This window comes from Podarcis cretensis (genome assembly GCF_951804945.1).
Source record: "Podarcis cretensis genome assembly, chromosome: 6".
Lineage (NCBI taxonomy): Eukaryota > Metazoa > Chordata > Lepidosauria > Squamata > Lacertidae > Podarcis > Podarcis cretensis.
The window spans coordinates 97,328,142-97,349,264 of record NC_137175.1 but is presented as its reverse complement, the minus strand read 5'-3'; the positions used below and the strand labels follow the sequence as shown (position 1 = coordinate 97,349,264).

The following is a 21,123-nucleotide window of genomic DNA, read 5'->3' as shown; positions in this document are numbered from 1 at the left end:
TTAGTCTCAACCAGAGCCAGGGCCTTCTCAACACTGGCTCCGGCCTGGTGGAACGCTCTGTCTCATGAGGCCAGGGCCCTGCAGGATCTGATTTCTTCCTGCAGGGCCTGTAAGACAGAGTTGTTCCACCTGATGTTTGGCTTGGAACCAACTTGATCCCCTCCCCCTCCCCCTCTTTCCTTTTTCCTTTCTCCTCCTGTGAAGAGGCTGCATTCTAATGTTTTAATGTTGTATCTTAATCTTTTAAATTGTATTTTAATCAACTTGTTTTTCTTATTGGTTGTTAGCCGCCCTGAGCCCAGTCTTGGCTGGGGAGGGCGGGGTATAAATAAAAATTTATTATTATTATTTATAAGTTGCAAGAAAGGAGATTCCAACTAAACATTCAGAAAACTTTCTGACAGTAAGAGCTGTCAATACAGTGGTGCCCCGCAAGATGAACGCCTCGCAAGACGGAAAACCCGCTAGACGAAAGGGTTTTCCGTTTTGGAGGCGCTTCGCAAAACGAATTTCCCTATGGGCTTGCTTCGTAAGACGAAAATGTCTTGCGAGTTCCTGCGGTTCCCCCCCCTTTCCCCCCTTTTCCTAAGCCGCTAAGTCGCTTATCAGCTGATCCGCTGATAAGCCGCTTAACAGCTGATCGCTAAAAGCCACTAAACCGCTAATAGCGCTAATCCGCTAAGCTGTCAATGGGCTTGCTTTGCAAGACGAAAAAACCGCTATACGAAGAGCCTCACGGAACGGATTAATTTCGTCTTGCGAGGCACCACTGTAGTGGAATGGTCTCTTTTGGGACTCTCCTTCCTTGGAGGTGATTTAGCAGAGGTTGGATGGTCATCTGTTGTGGATGCTTTAGATTCTTGCATTGCAGGGGGTTGGGCTAGATGACCCCTAGAGTTGGGTCCCTTCCAACTCTACAGCTCTATGATTCTATGATTCTGTGAGTGGTAGAATAACACTTCTGCTAAAAGGAAATAAAGAGCTACAGAGGGCAGGGGGTGTCTAGGTATCTGAAGCCATTTGCACATAACAAAATACTGTGGTACCTCTGGTTAAGTAATTTGTTCTGGAGGTCCATGCTTAACCTGAAACTGTTCTTAACCTGAAGCACCATTTTAGCTAATGGGGCCTCCTGCTGCCGCCACGCCGCCGGAGCACGATTTCTGTTCTCATCCTGAAGCAAAGTTCTTAACCTGAAGCACTATTTCTGGGTTAGCGGAGTCTGTAACCTGAAGCGTATATAACCTGCGTGTTTCCTGCGTGGCAGGGGGTTGGACTCGATGGCCCTTGTGGTCTCTTCCAACTCTAGGATTCTATGATTCTATGACCTGAAGCATATGTAACACGAGGTACCACTGTATGTATTTTACCAAAGTAATTGTTGAACTGGGACGCAGGTGGCGCTGTGGGTTAAAGCCTCAGCGCCTAGGACTTGCCGATCGAAAGGTCGGCGGTTCGAATCCCTGCGGCGGGGTGCGCTCCCGCTGCTCGGTCCCAGCGCCTGCCAACCTAGCAGTTCGAAAGCACCTCCGGGTGCAAGTAGATAAATAGGGACCGCTTACCAGCGGGAAGGTAAACGGCGTTTCCGTGTGCAGCTCTGGCTCGCCAGAGCAGCGATGTCACGCTGGCCACGTGACCCGGAAGTGTCTCCGGACAGCGCTGGCCCCTGGCCTCTTAAGTGAGATGGGCGCACAACCCCAGAGTCTGTCAAGACTGGCCCGTACGGGCAGGGGTACCTTTACCTTTACCTTAATTGTTGAACTGAAATACAATTAAGAAGTATATTAATAGTGATTTTTTTGGGGGGGGGGGCAAGAGAGTGGGTCCCTAAGCTATAGCTTGTTTAGCTTATACGAAAATCCGGCACTGGTCATCGCACTGAAAGTGGCAAACGTGACCCTGGGGGGAATTGGGTTGGTGCTTTTCTGCTGCAAAGCAGATCTTTAGTGCAGAAGGAGTCGAAGGGAATTCCTTCATCTTCTCTCAGGCGGCCACTTTCCACAATGCAACCACCCCCAACCCTGCACTTCTTAGACACCACCAAGCATGAAGCTGCTTTGGAGAGAGGGGTTGCAGAGGACGAGTTACGAACCTGCCACTTGGTGCTCTTCTCCTGCAAATCATCCACCAGTGGAGGATCAGCAACAAGCTCACAGAGTGACAGTGCTTACTGCTGTCTGAGGGATCATCTGGGCCTGCACTTGCCCTGCTGCTTCCCCCCAGGAAAACCAGATCTCTACTGCTGAATTGGAGCAAATGTCTACTGGGTTTTATGCAGATTGATGTTTGCTCTGGTTTTGGCACTAAAGACCAGGATTCCCGGGGATGCATCAGGGCGAACAGAAAACCTATCCAGTAAGTGGAAGAGTGGAGGAGCCCAGAGTCATTCAGTGTGTTTGCTTAGCTTGAGAGCCCCCTCCTCTTTCTTATTCCTTGCTTCAGCGCTTCTTCTGCCTCCCCTGTCAATCCCAAGTATTTACATTAGCTGCTTTGCATTTGTGCAGCCTTTTGTGTCTTCTCCTGACAAATATCAAGTAGGCAGAAGAAACAGGTAGACATTTTTTAAAGTTTTGATCTGAATGGGAGCCAAGGAGTGGTTGCCTCCTGCTGAAATAAGCCCCTCAGCTGAAGGGAGCAGTCAGAAGCGCTGTAACCCCTCCACCATCTACCATCCAGCACGGTTTTTCCTCCCTTTTAAAGTCCTGCAATATAAACTTGGCAGAAACCAGATGCGAAATGGGCCAGGAGGCCCCTGTGGCTTTGAGGCTTGTTTTCCATAACCCATTCTATCCTGTCGCATATTTAAGCAAGTGTTGGCTTGGGCAAAGGTTTAAAAAGGCCGACTGCTGTGGGTAGCAACCCAGCCTGGTGTTGTCAAGATGAAACCATTACCCCAAAGGTGAAAAACACCAGAGACAACAACCAATGTAAGGGATTACTCAAGCGAGGTACGAAAATGGAGCAATAAATGTTCCTAACGTCCCCACTACACAAGGTTGGTTGGTTAGCTGGTTTTAAACAAACAACGGCATTGCAAAGTTACAAAATACCCAAATGAAATTCCCTGGTTAATCTGATACGCTGCCATATAATGGCTATATCTGGAAGTCCACAACATTCCTGGTCATTGGACCTGTTTCCACAAATCCTTCATCAGAGGCCAAATTACAGTTTTGTTTTGTTATCCAGATAGAAAGCTTTGGTGTTTCCTTACACGCACGAACACACACATGTAAAAAAACAAAACCACTTGACTGGAGGCAGATGGGGTTTATTTTAGGGAGTCAGCAGTACCAGCCATTGCATTCACAATAGCCTTGGCAAAAGGAAACCGGCCAAAACTTCCCCATTCTGGTTTTCTCTCTTGTTTGCACTCCGATTCATTTAATATTACAAAGACCAAGATTCATTCTTTCTTTCTTTCTTTCTTTCTTTCTTTCTTTCTTTCTTTCTTTCTTTCTTTCTTTCTTCCATTTGCTGTGTCCCAGGCACTCATTTGAGGGCAGGAGGATGGGAATCCATATGGCACCATGCTTGAGCTCTGCATTCAATGCACCCACCCACCTCCCCAGCTAATACAGATTTTTCATTGCCAGGGGAAAAAAATCCATTTAGTCCTGTAAAGATGTGAAAACTCTAAAGGTGTAGCTGTGTCAAAGCAGAACTATTTATGTTTCGTTTGTTTGTTTGTGATGCAACATGTGGTATTTCTTTGCTGGGGAGTGGGGATGAGCTATTTCCATGCCTCCTCAGTTTCAGTTTGACACATCTGGGGATGCCTGAGCCATTAGCAGTTTATTTTTTTTATTTTTTTAAAAATAATTTTTATTAACTGGCCAATCACATCAAATTAAATCACATCGCATACATTCCAAATTACAAAGCCAAATTTTTAAATTTTGTTGGGGGAACCCATACTTCAAGATCCAAAGGGGGATTCAGATCATCTTCTTATTACTGCGTTAATGTCCAAATCAGTCCCAATCAGTCCAGACAAAGTTCATAATTCTATCCAGTTTTATCTTGGTGTTTCCACATCATATCTTGTTCATATAATTTCTCTTTTTCCTTTACGATCTCTTCTGTTAGTCTCCTTAAGCCGATAAGCAAATATAATAATCCTGTGTGGATTTCCCGTTCCTCCAAACTAAGTCCAGATGTTTCCATATATCTCCTTCGTAGATAACATCACTCTTTCCATCATAAATTAGGCATTTGTCACTCTTAAGTCCCACCGAGAAGTTGATTTCTCTCTTTCTCCTCCCAGACCCAAGAGCTCCAACAATGCCTCCCAAAATGGCGACGGCATTTTTAACTGTGTCATTCCAAAACTCTTAGCTTTCCAGCTTCGTCTTGAAACATTGCTTTGGTTCGAAAGTTTATCTCAACACAGCCTTAAATCCATAGCTTAAGTCCTTAATTTCTGACTCGTTAGGGGAGGGGATTCTTGTTTAATCACATAAAAAAAGGAAAGGCAGGTTTTTTCCCCCTCCCCCCTCAGTCATTTGTCATACCGTATCTTGACGTATCTTCTCATGTTTTATTCTTGTCTTGTAATCAGAGATCTCTTCTGTCAGCAGTCTTTACTCCCCCTTTTTTCTTGAAGTATGTGCAATTTATCTTGTCCAAATTGTTTCTTTTGAAGATTCTTGCAACTAGCGGCGTGGATCAGGGACGGCGTCCAGGAGTGCCCGAATCCCACAGGAGGGCTTTGTGCCTAGTGCCCCCACCCCCACAAATTTGGGGGTGGTATAGGGCACAGCAGGCAAGGGCCGTCCCCCCCACAATCCTGGGGGGGTTAAGGAGGCTAATTACCCCCATCATAGCCTCCAAATTACCTCGTGTGGGTCGGAGAGATGTTATTGTCAGCCATCTTCCGATGCGCCACCTAGTGGCCCCCTGAGCCATTAGCAGTTTAGTCCTGCTGGCCACATGACCTGGAAAAGCTGTTTACGGACAAACGCCAGCTCCCTTGGCCTGAAAGCAGAGATGAGCGCCGCACCCCAAAGTTGAATTCGACTGGACTTAACCGTCGAAGGATCCTTTGCTGCCTGAGCCGTTTTATTTCCAGGAAATACAGGGAGGGTGTTGCTTTTGTTTTCATGAAAAGAGGGGTGCCTATCTTACTATGCATAGGGTTTGTTTATTTTAAATCTTAATACTAGTGTGCGGCTTGCTCACCATCAGAAAGCCTGGGTAGTTTGAGTCTCAAAGAAAGTTTTTATGAATTTCTCTTCCGTTGGTGTTGAACACCACTGCAGCATAGTGAGTGATTTATGCTGGAGGTGCAAGGCGTCTGATGCTGGGATTCCACGCATGTCTCAGAATAAAAATTAAAATTGGATTGATATAGTGGGGAAAAATATTGAAATAATAGCAGGATGTCAATGGATTTTTTAACGTTTTGTTTGGGCTAATAAAGGATCAAATATTATTAGAAGACAGGTCATTAGTTCAGCAGTTCCTGACAGCTAGCTACTAGGGAACTGTTTATTTTAATGGGGGGGGGGAATCAAAAGCACTGGTGGAGGAAGAGGAGTGCGGGGGGAGCGCACTGCCCCCGGCAGCAGGATCCCAGTGTGGTGCCATCGCGGCTGCCCCCGCCTGCGCTGGGCGTCATGCGTCAACCCTGCCCCCGCCTGCTCTCCACCACCCTGTGCCATACTGGAGCATGAAGCTCTGCCACTGATCAGAACACCTTGGAAGAAAGGATAGGTGGGATGTTGTAAAGATGTAAAATGGACAAATATTGTGAGAATTAGTGGGGGGAAACAACCTGATGATCTTTTTGGTTGAAAAATGGTGCAACAAGGTACAAGAGTTATAAACTAATTCTAATGGTTTTTTTTAAGTATAGCTTTAACTTTGTTTTCCTTTTCCTGTATGATGTTTTGGTATATTCGTTAATGAGCTAATAAAAATTTTGCATGCACACACACAAACAAACAAACAACCCAAGTGCAGATGCAGCAAGTGTGATGCACAACAAATGCACAACAAGTGTCCCATCAGATACTTCCTGTGGCTGGACAACTGCAAAAACCACACCCTGCTTGTTACTTTGTGCGCATGCTCAGTGAGGTATGACAGGTAGCGTGTGGTGAGGAGCATGAACACAATAGGTACTTAGCATGCACTGCTCACTGGTATGGATGGGATACTAAGGATGTGAACATTTGCAAAGGTGTGGGCTGGGCTGTGTTATTACATATTCTGATAAAAGCAGAATGAGAAGGAAAAGAAATCTGCAGAAGTAATCCATGAGAAAGCACCCCTTCCTTCCTTCCTTCCTTCCTTCCTTCCTTCCTTCCTTCCTTCCTTGATGACATTTGTGTTTGAATGTTGGTGATTCAGTTTCAAATTCCTGAGCTACTGGAACTCACTCCTCCCACAGAGGTCTTGTAAAGGTATAAATGATGGCTGGTCCCCACTGTGGCTACCTGTCAGGGAACTGCCATCAGAGCCAGAGGGAGAGGGAGGGCTCCAGAGGGATTCCGGAGAGCGTCCCGGGAGGGAGAGAAGCAGCCCATCTTCTGGGGAAGGAAATCAGCGTAACACTAGTGGAGAAGGGGGGCAGATGGGGGAATTGGTGAGGTGGCTCCATGACTCCTCGCCGGAGACCAGCGGGGAGAGCACGGGTCCTCCGCTGCCCACACCCTCCCTGCGCAGAAGGCTTCCGCGCAGGGAGAGTAGGCGGAGACTAGGCGTCAAAGAGCTTCTTTGCTGGAAGAAGTTCAAGAAAGGCCCACTGACGGATTCTGCCAGCGATTGAGACAGCCACGGGTGAGTGGCTGTCCGGACAGAATAGGGTTCACCCAGGGAACTCAGCCAAGCGTGGCGCCGATTTACGCACGAGCAACCCCTAGAACCATTACACTACCTAATAATTTCCAAAGAGAACTGAGGTAGAATAGCAGCCTATTGCCTAAGACTCAAAACACCGCTGGTTTTTATTTATTTATTTTATTATTAATCACATTTATATACCACATTTATCTATCTCACAGGGATCTCAAGGAGGCAGACACGGTTCTTCCCCTCCCCATGTCATCATCACAACAAGCTTGTGAGGAAGGTTAGACTCAGTCTCTAAGAGATGGTGACTGGCCCAAGGTCACCCAAGGGAGCTTCACGGCTGAGTGGAGATTCGAACCCTGTTCTCCCAGGTCCTGGTCCAACACTCTGACCATTAAACCAGGCTGGCTCTAGTCAGAATCATATCTCTACCATGAAGGTGGAGGCCCTTCCCTCTATACAGACCACTGTATTCTGCTCTGGTCAGACCTCACCTGGAGTACTGTGTCCAGTTCTGGGCACCACAGTTCAAGAAGGACACTGACAAACTGGAACGTGTCCAGAGGAGGGCAACCAAAATGGTCAAAGGCCTGGAAACGATGCCTTATGAGGAACGGCTAAGGGAGCTGGGCATGTTTAGCCTGGAGAAGAGGAGGTTAAGGGGTGATATGATAGCCATGTTCACATATATATAAGGATGTCACATAGAGGAGGGAGAAAGGTTGTTTTCTGCTGCTCCAGAGAAGCGGACACTGAGCAATGGCTCCAAACTACAAGAAAGAAGATTCCACCTAAACATTAGGAAGAACTTCCTGACAGTAAGAGCTGTTCGACAGCGGAATTTGCTGCCAAGGAGTGTGGTGGAGTCTCCTTCTTTGGAGGTCTTTAAGCAGAGGCTTGACAACCATATGTCAGGAGTGCTCTGATGGTGTTTCCTGCTTGGCAGGGGGTTGGACTCGATGGCCCTTGTGGTCTCTTCCAACTCTATGATTCTATGATTCTACTTTTCCACTTGCAATAAAACTACCTTACTTTAGGACTGCATTGACCGGAAAGCACATTTTAATTACAAATGCTTCCACTTGGTTCTCTGTTAATGAGAATCACAAAGCCATACAAATACTTCAAGAGAGGTTCATGGGTGATTTAAGTCTAATTGTGTGAAAAGGACTTTGTTAGGAAAGGACTGGCGCTTTTTCGAAAAGCTTTGCCAGTGCTGCTCTCTGCTGGCTCTAGGTTGTTCAGGCTGGTTCAGTGTTGCAGGTTCATCTATGCTACTTTCAAAATAAATAACCAGGAAAGTGTTTTAAATTGGTGTTTTAATAACTCTTTTCACTGCAGATTAATTTGGGGAGGGGGGAGTGCTTTAAAAAAATTGCTCTAAGCTTTTTCGAATTAAAAATGGCATAAAAGATTACGGATAGTTTTGTGAGTTTGCCTGGCTTTTGGCAGAGGCTGTTTCCTTGCATGGAAGTGCGTCTACCTTTGACATTTTTGAGCAAAAGGCAGATTGAGGAGGAGGAGGAAAGCTTTCTCTTAAAAGCAGCACAGGGCTGAAGTCTTGTGTCTTAGTGTCACAGATGAAGTTAAATTATTGGCAACTCGGCTGGCAATTTGTTCACCAAATGAGAGCTGCATCAAAAAATATGAGCCGCGAGTGGCGGCATTTCTGTTGCTGAATTGGCTGCTGTTGACTTAATGCAGTTGCTGAAAGTGCCATGCCTGGATTAGAGGCCATGATACTAACGTTAAATAAGTTAGAGTTCTTGTTATTAAGTTGGAGTTCTTTTTTCTTGGATTAGAGACCAGCTAGGAAGGTCCTGGATCCAGAGTAGTAGTTGCCCTACAATCTGTAAGGAGAGAGCCTGTGCCTTACAATTAAGGTATTGGGAAGACATCTACTGATGGTGCTATTTTGAAACATTGTCCCACTGCATAACAGGCACTGAACAGGTTTCTTGCAGATTGTTACTGTAAGCCTGGTGTTAATCTTGATACGCAGATTTATAGAGGAGCTTCCACCATCTCCAGTTGCCTCCCAAGTTGTGTGCCCAGTGCAGCAGCCTTGGTGCAACACCCAGTAATCTTCTCTTCTCATTTTCTTCTGTGTTGTCCCTGATTTTCCTTTTCCCCTGTGCATCTCAACACAGAAAGAGTGAAAAAAGACAGCAGGGAGGTGAGAAGCAGAGGATAAAATGAAAGGAATTCTGCAGCCATCAGATGGCCAAGAAAAATACTGAATCCAAACAACGAACATGGCAATTTTGTCTCACAGGCTGCATTTCCTAGTCATCTTCCAGTGGGGAGTCAGAAGCAGCCAAGAAATCTTGGGCTCATTGCCTCATCAACTTGCATGGGCAAATGTGTGTGTGTGTATGTGTGTGTGTGTGTGTTTGTCCAAGTAAGAAAGAGAATGGTGTACACATAGAGGCCTAGTGAAATGATGTAAGGCTGGAAGCCCATAGCCACAAACTTGCCTCTGCTGTTTTATGCCATGGGCCTCAGGCACCTCCAAACTTCCAATGTGTGTCAGCTGGTGAGCTGCTCCATGTGAATTTGGTCATGAAAAGTTGCATGATTTCTTGCTCCGCCCCCCGCCCCCCCGGGCCTCCTGCCATTCATAGGCCACTTGTGTTTCTTTTTGTAGTGTGAACTCAAATATGTAAATCCAGTTATTGGGTTTGCATTATCATATCTCAGCATGAAACAGAAGCGAGATCTTGTTGCTAAAGCCATCTGTAGTTTTTGCCACATCAGTTTGGTGCTGCCAGTGCATTGCTTGAAAGTACCACCATGTGGTACTCACCACAAGAGAGCATATGTTTGCTTCTTTCTGAGGGCCTGTCTCATCTACGAAGTGCCAGGAGTTGAAATCTTGATGTTCCCAGTCTGTGCTTATCAGAACTTTTTTCCAGGGTATTTGAGCCAGATAGATTTCCTTCTGCTGGTGCTCAGTCATTCACACTTGCCAGACTGTGCTAGGCCTGGCTCCAAAACAAACAAAAAAAAACAACTATAACTTCTTAGTGACTTGTAATAATGAGATTTCAGAATATTTTGCAGACCACTTGAACTGTGCCTCCCTTTTTCATACTACAGGTTGGAAATAATTATAGCCATTCAGATAAGTCCACAAAAGTTGGTAGCCCACAAAAAAGTTCACAAATACCATGTGGCACACCGACAGCATGAAAACCAGGAATCTAATTCCTGTACAGTTCCCAAGAGTTTCATTACCTGCTTCAACCTACAGATGAGCAGGTGACCATGGCATGAAGGAAGTCTTGAAGGAGGTCTGGCAGGCTGCTGTGTTTGGTAAAGACAATTCAGGACTTCCTCTGCTTGATGTGGGATTGGGCATGAAAGCTGGGATTCGCTTCTGCTGAAAGCTTGGAGGTCCTCTTTTTCTCTGCAGTTCTGAATCGGAACTCTGCAAGCACTTGGTGGAAGAAGTAGGTCCTGTTTTTAAAGCCAGACACGGGAGGTGAAGGGTGAGAGAAGAAACTGGTCCTTATTCTAGAACAATTTGTTCCATCTGTCTGCACTGAGCAACAGGTTCTCACATATGGTAGCAAGATGCGTGGCTGTTGGTTATGAGGTCTTCTGGCAAAGGTTGGGATTAGTAGTTTCAGAAGATGAGGCATGTATAGAAGGGAGAGGAGAAAATAGGGGAAAAAATGCTCTCTGAATTCATACCTATCCAGCTAGGATGCTATACTAAAACTCTCCCTAGATCTTCCAGCAGTGAAATAATGAAAGAGCACAATAACTTTTACCAAATCTTATGTGAGCTGAAGGCCATCTCCTGCAATGGATCATTCCCCTACTCTCCACCAGCACACCCCTGCTGTACACGAAAAGCACAAAAAGCCTCTCCAGAGAGTTTTAGTCTGGACCTACTGAATATTGTGGGCTGTTTTTCTATGGGGCTGCAATTGGAGGGGGAGGAACCACCCAAGAATGCAGGCATCTTGCATTGCAAACTGACTGGAATCCATTCTCTCTCAGGATGCTTCAACCCAAATTGCCAGCCTCTCTCATATTTTACCAACCACCCCCACCCCAAATAATTTTTAACATGACTTGTCATATTTCTCCAGAGCTGTCTTATGAGTCCGTGTTTGTTCCAGCTTGGATATGCTTTTGGTGGCTTGAAGTGGTTGGGAGAGGAGCAATTAGTGGTCATATGTATATACTATGAGGACAAACCATCTTCGCCCCAACCCAGCACCTCCTCTCCACAGATGTTAATCTGGAAGTCATTTTGGACTAGCATCCGGGGCAACAGGCAATTGTTTGCAATAATTATATGGAAACTTGATAAAAAGTGTATTTTTGGTTTTGCCAATGAGTCATGATACGGATAGAGGAAAAATCCTTGCCACGTTGAACTCTGCAAAAAAGTGTGTGGGGGGGAATATGGAGATGGTCCCCAGATTATCCCTCTCTCTAGTTATGCTCAAAACAAAATAAAAAAATTCCTTCCAGTAGCACCTTAAAGACCAACTAAGTTAGTTCTTGGTATGAGCTTTCGTGTGCATGCACACTTCTTCAGATACACTGAAACAGAAGTCACCAGACCCTTCTATATATAGTGAGAAGGTGGGGAGGGGTATTACTCAGAAGGGTGGTGGGATTGGGTGATTGGCAGATAGCTGTGATGAGCCTGTTGACGACTCTTAACGACTGCAATAGGTCTTACAGGAAAAAGCAAGGGGTGAGAAGGTGAAAAATGGCTTTGTCATGTATAATGAGATAAGAATCCAATGTCTTTGTTCAGACCAGGTCTCTCCATGGTTTTAAGTTTGGTAATAAGTTGCAATTCAGCAGCTTCTCTTTCCAGTCTATTTCTGAAATTCCTTTGTAATAGAACAGCTGCTTTGAGATCTTGTATAGAATGTCCTGGGAGATTGAAGTGTTCTCCTACTGGTTTCTCTGTCTTGTGATTCCTGATGTCAGATTTATGTCCGTTTATTCTTTGGCGTAAGGTTTGGCCTGTTTGTCCAATATAGAGAGCTGAAGGACATTGTTGGCATTTGATGGCATACACAATGTTAGACGATGAGCAATTGAATAGTCCCAAGATGGTATGTGTGATGTTGTTGGGGCCAGTAATGGTGTCGTCCGGGTGTATGTGGCAGCAAAGTTGGCATCTGGGTTTATTGCAGGCTCTGGTGCCAGTGTCCGTGTTGAGTCTGGTTGTAGTATTATTGTGGGTTAGGAGTTGTTTAAGATTGGGTGGCTCTCTGTAGGCAATGAAAGGTCTTCCTCCCAGAGCTTGAGAAAGAGAACTGTCATTGTCCAGGAGAGGTTGTAGATCTCTGATGATGCGTTGTACTGTTTTAACTTGGGAGCTGTATGTGATGACTAGAGGTGTTCTGTTATTTTCTTTTTTGGGTCTGTTTTGCAGCAAGTTCTCTCTGGGTATCAGTCTGGCTCTGTTGATCTGTTGTCTGACTTCATCTGCTGGGTATTTTAGTTCTAAAAAGGTTTGCTGTAGATCTCTTAGGTGAGAAGCTGCTGAATTGCAACTTATTACCAAACTTAAAACCATGGAGAGACCTGGTCTGAACAAAGACATTGGATTCTTATCTCATTATACATGACAAAGCCATTTTTCACCTTCTCACCCCTTGCTTTTTCCTGTAAGACCTATTGCAGTCGTTAAGAGTCGTCAACAGGCTCATCACAGCTATCTGCCAATCACCCAATCCCACCACCCTTCTGAGTAATACCCCTCCCCACCTTCTCACTATATAGAAGGGTCTGGAAACTTCTGTTTCAGTGTATCTGAAGAAGTGTGCATGCACACGAAAGCTCATACCAAGAACTAACTTAGTTGGTCTTTAAGGTGCTACTGGAAGGAATTTTTTTATTTTGTTTTGACTATGGCAGACCAACACGGCTACCTATCTGTATCTAGTTATGCTGTTTTCTTCTTTGCCTGCTATCCTGGTGCTGACAATTATCCCAAGCACTCTGTGTGCCTGATTCTGTCATTTTCAATAAGCGGGAGACAAGCATTGTCAGGAATTCTTGCAAGGGCTAGCTGGAAAGGGAAAATAGGGCCTGGGTGCCAGATATTTTGTACAAGCTGTTGGGAGTTGAATAATCCTTCTGGAATGTTTATTTCAGTGACCATCTAATCGTGTATTCCTAGAAAGAAATGTGAGGAGCTAGACAGCACCTGTGTTTGGCTCTTCCTCCTAATGTACATTGAATGTATGCACAGGTATACGATGCTCTACAGATATCCAAGATCATAGGGTAGATTCGAAGGGACACACTCTTAATTGTAAGATTTATTAACATTTCTTTGTTTGTTTGATGGTATTTGCCTGTACTGAGTCTTGACTTTTTGAAGTCTTCTTCACAAAAGAAAGTACTACACACAATACACACTTTTAACATATGGACTCCATTAGGACAAGCCTGGCCTCCTGCTTATATGGCTGTTAAAAAGGATTCAGCAAACTGACATCAGTGGTAGTCAGGGCAGCTTAACTGCAAACCTTTATGACTGTTGCTAGAAGCCACATTTGCCTGGAGGGCAAGTGGCAGAGGCAGCCAGCTGTATTAATCTTGCTCTGCATGCAAGCTGCCTGATCAACAAAAGGCAACAGGTGGGCTAATAATGTATTGGCAATATTTATGTAACCAGAAAGCCTTTCCACAGTTGATATCTATATCAAAGTTTGTTTGTTTGAGAATGAACTGGAGCTGGGTGGTGCTGTAAGCACAGCAGCAACAAACAGCAACTTTTGCGTGAGAGCTGATCCACGATCACTTTATGTACCAGTCATAGAATCACAGAATTGGAAGGGACCCTGAGGATCATCTAGTCCAACCCCCTGCTATGCAGGAATACGCAGATGTCCCATACAGGGATCGAACCTGCAACCTTGGCATTATCAGCACCACACTCTAACCAACTGAGCCATCCTGTCAGGGGGGGACAGGATGTACCTTTGAGGACTATTAACTTGTACCTTTGAGGACTATTAACTTGCTGATGGAGAAATATCATTTTAGCAGTTCATTATCCTGGAAGAACTGTTCTGTTTGCTGTTTGTTGCTGCTGTGCTTACAGTACCACCCGGCCCCACTTCATTCTCAAACAAACTTTGATATAGATATGAACTGTGGAAAGGCTTTCTGCCTCAACTTCAGTGTTTCTTTGTGGTTACACACCATTCTAAGCATTCCTGTTGATGTAAATATTCTTTTGACTTCTGTTAGTCCGTGACTTCTTGCACATATTATATGGCTTTTGTTTATGAATTAAGAAACAATTGATAGTGTTTCATAAATATTGCCAATGCATTATTAGCCCACATGTTGCCTTTTGTTGATCAGATTGTTTTGTGTTGTAGCACAGGGGATTTTCTTTGTCTCATACTTCTCCTTGGAAGCTGGCCAGGGACATCTGATCAGCTGCTGTTGGAGGCAGAATGCTGCCTAGCTGGTGTAATAATGAGGCTGCAGCCCTGTGTTCACTTTCCTGGTAGGAAGCCTCATCAAAAGGGCTTACTTCTGAGTAGGCATGTGTAGGATTGCTCTGTGAGAGAGTGTGCTGGGAGGGTGATGGTTTAAATCTCGTCTCTGCTATGAGCGTATGAGGTAGCCTTGGACAAACCACAATCACTTAGTGTTAGATCCCTTCGCCCTCAATGCACAGGGATAATAGTCACCTTACAGGGCTTTTGTGAGGATTACTTCAGTAATGTGTGTAAAATGTAGATTGTTATCTGTCTGTCTGTCTATCTATCTATCTATCTATCTATCTATCTATCTATCTATCTATCTATCTGTGTGTCACTCTGGCTTTCCTTTTAACCAAAAGGCGTGTAAACTTATATGAGAAGCGCTGTTTTCTTATCATTGGCCCTAAAACTAGTAACGTAAACCTGCTCCATCAGTCTAAAGCAATCACCCAATAAAGGTAAAGGTAAAGGTACCCCTGCCCGTACGGGCCAGTCTTGACAGACTCTGGGGTTGTGCGCCCATCTCACTCAAGAGGCCAGGGGCCAGCGCTGTCCGGAGACACTTCCGGGTCACGTGGCCAACGTGACATCGCAGCTCTGGCGAGCCAGAGCCGCACACGGAAACGCCGTTTACCTTCCCGCTGGTAAGCGGTCCCTATTTATCTACTTGCACCTGGAGGTGCTTTCGAACTGCTAGGTTGGCAGGCGCTGGGACCGAGCAGCGGGAGCGCACCCCGCCGCAGGGATTCGAACCGCCGACCTTTCGATCGGCAAGCCCTAGGCGCTGAGGCTTTAACCCACAGCGCCACCTGCGTCCCAATACTCTTTGACAAAAGTAATCACCCAATACTCTTTGACAAAAGTGCTAAGACGTCTTTGGTAAAGAATCATGAGGGCTAGTCTGTGGTTGAAGAAAAATATAACAAACAAAAATTCTGTGCCAAGCGAAACTGAATTCTACAACATGCAGAACTTTGAAAATTCAGCATATTTTACAACGTAGCTTATTCTGCTTAGTTGGCCATGCATTACAAACATATTTGCAGCCATAAAAACAATAATGCCAAGACTCTTAGGAAACTGAATTTTGAGTTCAGTTTCCTTTTCTGTTTGCATAAAATCCTGGCATGTGTGCAGTAACTTTGATTCCCAGGATTATTTGGGACCGTAAAGGTTGCAAATGCCATTGTACAATGTTTCAAGGAATTGCCTGGTGGACCTTGGAGCTTCTTTAATCTTTCTATTGAAATGACCTTCCTTGCGGCAATTCTCATCAGCCCTGGCCAGCATGGTCCAGTGATGAGGGATGATGGGAGTTGGTCCAAAACATTTGGGAGACATCAGGTTGAAGAAGTCTGTCTTAGACTACTGCTCAGCTTATTCACTTAAGTTACAAGAAACTTTGTGACTCTGGGAGGTGTGAGATGTAATTTGTAGTCAAATAAATGCAGTATGTTCATATATTATTATATCTAGTTATTCTCATTGTCAGTAGTATTTTCATTGTTTTTGACCCCAGAGCAGTCTCCTCTTCTGTCTTCCTGCTCACTCAATGCTCTTTTCTTTTTTCCAGCCTTTTGAAGCTGATGGCTGGTGCGACACTGCCAACAACCGGGCCTACTGCCAGTACGATGGAGGGGACTGTTGCTCCTCCACTGTCTCCTCCAGGAAGGTAGGTGGGATGTTGGGGGTCCATTAGTTTCGGAGAGTGCTTAACCCTTGCCCTGCCAGTCTGTATTCTCCCAACCACCTCCCTAAGCTGCTGTTAACCCCACAGAAAATGACCTCTCCCAGGTCTCCCCCTGCCCCCCCAATACATCTGAGGGTGCTACCAAGAGGGCCTTCTCTGCTGATCTTAACACCAAAGTCTGTAGAGAAGATATTGGTACCCAATACATTTAGGGCTTTAAACATTGGTGTGAGTACCTTAAATCGGACCGAGAAACAAACTGGCAACCCATGCAGCTATTTTAAAAGAGGAATTATAGTTCTAATGGGAACCCCAGCCTGTTGGCTTTTAACACCAGGTTGGTCTTAAATGTTGGCCGGGATCTTTTGTTATTCTGCAGTCCTGTAAATCATATATGGCCATCCTCCTTTGGGTTGGGACTCAGCTTAGTTCCTTCTTCTTGACCATTTTCTCTTGCCACCTGCATGTTATCTGTACAAAAGATCTCGAGTCAGTCCTCGCTCCAGATATGTGCAAGTCTGGTTCTTGCACTGTTCGACAGTGGAATTTGCTGCCAAGGAGTGTGGTGGAGTCTCCTTCTTTGGAGGTCTTTAAGCAGAGGCTTGACAACCATATGTCAGGAGTGCTCTGATGGTGTTTCCTGCTTGGCAGGGGGTTGGACTCGATGGCCCTTGTGGTCTCTTCCAACTCTATGATTCTATGATTCTCTTCCATCCTCTTTTGTAGTGCATCTTGAATCATTTTTCGTTCCATCACTCAGGAAGAAGAGAAGGGTTTGGGAGTATAGCTCTTGGGGTCTTGTGCCCAGAGCAGAGCCCATTCCCCTCTTGACATCTTGGTGATGGAGGGAAGAGTTTTGCTGGATGGCAGAGGTCAATGGCTTGAGGAAACACAGTGGTGGTGAAGCTTCCTCTGAGCAGCAGCCAAACAAAACAGCTGAGAAGGGTTGACTCTGTAGGGCTGGAGTGAGACATCGTGCATCACTGCAAAATACCCAGTCAATCCCTCTTTTTTTTTGTTTTATTTGAACTGATTCAGGTCAGACAAAGAGTTTGGTCTCAAAGGCCAAATAGCTCAAATAGCCCTTTCATCAGGTCAGAATGACAAAATCTGAAAAGCTTTCAAGAGAACAGCAAACACTTAGTGCACTGAATCTGGTTTGTGTAAGGCTCTAGGCCAGAGAAGGCATGCCAGATCTCCACTAATTTTGCCTGCTTTTTTCATTCTGGCTTTTTTCAATACCAAGTGAGGGACCTGCTTTCAGGTGGGTGCACTCTGTTCCCTAAGCAAGCTTCTTGCCCACTCTCCCCAGGTGGTCGTATTTCCTATTGGCTGTGACCGGGACGAGTGCACCTGTCGAGACCCAGCCGCAGAAGAGAACCAGTGACAGCAGCCAGAGCCGCTTGTGCCGTCTGGGAAGCGAGTGGAGGATACGACACAGGCTTGAGGAGGAGTGGGACGCAGGGCTGATGGGAAGGACTCCAGTGGAATGCAGGGGCACAGAGACCTGGTGCTATAGAAGGCATAAGCGCGTATGGAAGAAATAAGCAATGACAAGGAGGCAGAGAGCAAGCGAGGGAAAGAAGTGCCAGAGAGGGAGCCCTACAACACCCGTTCAGCTTCTTTCCCATCGGAATCAAGGTGCCAGCCAAGGGCCTGTTCCACAGCCTTGTCAGCTCTGCCGGCAAGCTGGCTCTGGTTCAGGCCCCTGAGGCTGCCTTCAGTGCATTACTGTATAAATGGTTTGCCACCTACAACTGTCTTTGCTCTGAATTTTGTCAGTCTGCCCAGCTACCCTCATTCACTGTCTAGGGCTTGATTTTTTGCAAATGCGGGGGGTGGGGGTGGGAAGAGAGGGGAAAGTGATTTGTCTGCAAATATTTAAGCATAATTTTATTACAAATCTATATTATATTTTTATTTGCTGATCATTAAGCTAAAACGTGCTGCTGTGAAGTATGGGACATCAGAAAACTTGGTGTCAGATGCAGAGGGATTTTTGGTTTATGCGAACGGCAGAGTCAAGTAGTAATGTTGTTGTTGTTGTTGTTGTTTTTCTGGTGTAAGATTGCATGTTTGAAGGCCCCCTCCAGCCCCACACAGCCCCCCTTCTCCTTGACATTCTATTTGTTTTTCCTAATGGGTAGAGAATATTGGTGGTGCAGTCCAGGAAAAGCTTTACCATTTGATTCTGCCCACTGCATAAACTGGCCACAAGATGGGTACTTCAGCGTAACAGGAGATCCCCACCAGTCTCAGATAATTGGTACCTATAAAGGCCAAAGGCTACAACAGAAAATCTGCACATTTGAACATTAAAAAGAACACTGTTTTTAAAGTAACTTAACATTACTGTACTGGGTCCATACATCAGGGCAGACTTGCAAACAAGCCTACAAGTAACTCGTCTTCAGTTTTGCTATCCTAGCCTTCCCTCCCATCCAGGAGTGTGTTTGCCATGTTGTGTCCAGAAAGATGCAGCTTTCTAAAAAGCTTTCCTGTTTGGACACAGGTGGGAGATTCTTCCAATCCTGCAACAGGGGACCCAGAGGTGCTTCACATAGTCTAATGGGCAACTTTTGTGGGCTTTTACTGCTGAAGTACGGGGGTCACCAACATTTTTGGACTTGCAGGCACATTTCAAAATCCAAGTTAGTGCTGTGGGCACCAGTCACAAAAATGGCTGCCATGGGAGTATAGTCGTTCCAACGGGGAGTCATGTACATTCTGCTGCTGCTGATTCCAGAAACAACACAATATTGACACACACATGCTGGTGCCATGCTCAAACATATACCATATACATCTCTCACAGATCATACGCAATTACTTCTCCTTTTCTGCCACACCCACCTGCAGACCACATATGCAACTCTCCCTTTCTCTGCCCAAATGTATTTCTCAATCACAAACACACACAGCATGCCTAAGCACCCCACACACATTCAAAAAGGAAAAGAAAAACCCTCCACAGATGAAGGAACTGCCTGTCCACCCCCTCAAAAAGAAATCCGTTTTTGTTGTGATCCCTGCTCTAGAATGCACACAGCACTGTGATACTTTACTGCTCCAGAACACCATGTGGTATATGTTTGCTCTGGACAAGTGGTTCTCAAGTTTTATTCTGCAGAGTGTTACCACTGCGTTCTCACAGTGAGAAGATCAGTCCTGGCAGAGCAAGACACACACACCACGCAAGAGAGCTGGCTTACTACCAGAGACAGCTGCAGGAATGCATGGTCGGATAGGTTGCCCTCTAGTTTCACAGGGCAGTGGTGAAGCCCGACATTCGCATTTCAGGGAAAGCTCCAAATGGCACAAGCTAAGGCTTCCCTTGAAATGCAACTGGCGGCTTCAGAGATTTTTGTTGGGCCTGGGGCAGGGAGCGAAGGAGTTAAACTTCCCACCCAACCTGTTCCTAAGGCAGTGTAGGCTAACCTGCAGCTGCTCTTTTTTATATATAAATACATATATATAAAATACATTTTGCCCAGAGATGCATGCATTGCATCTAACCACCAAGCAGTTGTTGAATCCTGCATAAAATAAACCTCTGAAATGTCACAAGCTGCAGGTGGCTTGGGAACAGCACTACGCACACCAAAAGCCAGTTGCCACTTCTGAGACACACCGTGATGTGTGCCCTAAAGGGCATGTAGCTCATTCATCCTTCTCTTCCTAATTTCTGCCTAAAACTAGCACCTACGTACCATTCGGTGGTTGGCACACCCTTGCTGTAAAATACTCTGAAAATAAGCAATTTCTGCCAGGCACTCTTGTTGGAAGACACTGGCTCAGAAGGTTCTGGACCTCACCGTAGGACGTTCTGTATGATTTGGACTGGAATTGCCTAATGCTATGTGATGCATGTAACAAATACTCATGACCTAAATGCTAATAAGGGCAAAACTGCACGCTAAACAGGAAAACGTGTGTTTGGCAATCAATAGCAATAGCAGGAGTGAAGGGATGATGCACATAGCATTCCCCTTCCCCATCAGTTTTTTTCAAGAAAGCCCCACACGCCCCTTGCAGGCCAGGCTTGTTTTGAGTTTTGGAGGTAGCCGAGATGAAATGGTTGGCGAGAGGAGTTGCATGGGAGAGTCAGGCAAGGGGAGGAACATGTTGGTGGAGCCTTCCTGCAATCATGTAGACCGGAAGTAGCTTAAAAAAAACCTAAACAGAACCACAAAAGTGATTAGTAGGGCTGCTTAAGAGTAGGTGACCCTCAGAACTCTAATTCTATGATTACATTTAGATGTGCATCCAGGGTTGTTGGCTCCCCCCATACACCTGAACATGTAACATATGGGTGAGACAGTAACATGTCTGGAAACACATGTATGACTCACCAGAGAGTGAGGGCTGGCTTTCAGCCCATCAGAGAAGCTGATGGTCAGGAAGGAACTTGGCTGAATAGGAGGGTGGCATTTGAAGCAGCATAGCTCATTTTACAAACTCAGCATGAGTTCCCGAGAGAGATGACAATTCCTGTCACCAGCACTTCCAATTTGTTTAGGTGCACCATTTCACTGCCTGTAAAGGGAAGAGAAAATGCCAGGAAGCTGTTTCTCGTCTGGGTACAAAAGAACAAGTTGCGTAGAGTTGCTTTGGATGCTCTTGTGCTACACAAGCACAGGTTGCACAAGTTCAGTGTGCTTCCTGTTCCTCTACACCAGCATCACTTCCAAAATTCAGACTCCAGATCGTTTCCATGATGAGAGCCATGCAAGCCGTTGGCACAGAGATAATGAACATGTCTCCCAGGTGGGAGGCAATGAAGGTTTTGAGTAAGATGTGTTTTTTTGTGGAAGAACAGGAAGCTTCTCCTATTCCTCTGCAGCAAGGTACCATTCGAAGCTGCTGTGAGACACTAAGAGAACAGCTTTGGCAGACCATATTCCTTTTGAAATAATGTCTAATTTCTAAGCCAGGAAAAGGCTTCTTCTTGTCAGAGGTTTATGCAAAAGTTAGTTTTGATTATTGCTTAGAGCTGCTGCACCTAACAAAGAACCTCTATGTGTGGACTGTAGACGTGTTTTAATATCATCATTATCATTATTTTAAAAGGTTTGACAGCAAAAATTGGTCCAGTCAAACACATCCAATGACACATGCAGGTGCTCCAAAGCACAAAACCAGCTCTAGATTTGG

The 21,123-nt window shown here is 45.4% G+C and overlaps 1 protein-coding gene across 1 annotated transcript in view; it reads left to right on the top strand.

Annotated features, from left to right (window-relative positions):
• Positions 1-18,921, top strand: part of PAPPA2 (pappalysin 2) — a 119,997-nt gene extending 101,076 nt beyond the window's left edge. Inside the window, exons 21-22 of the mRNA XM_079981035.1 lie at positions 15,853-15,951; positions 17,282-18,921. Coding sequence (XP_079837161.1) covers positions 15,853-15,951; positions 17,282-17,356 — 174 coding nt within the window. The 3' untranslated portion in view covers positions 17,357-18,921. The remainder of the gene's footprint in view (positions 1-15,852; positions 15,952-17,281) is intronic.
• Positions 18,922-21,123: the final 2,202 nt, after the last annotated feature.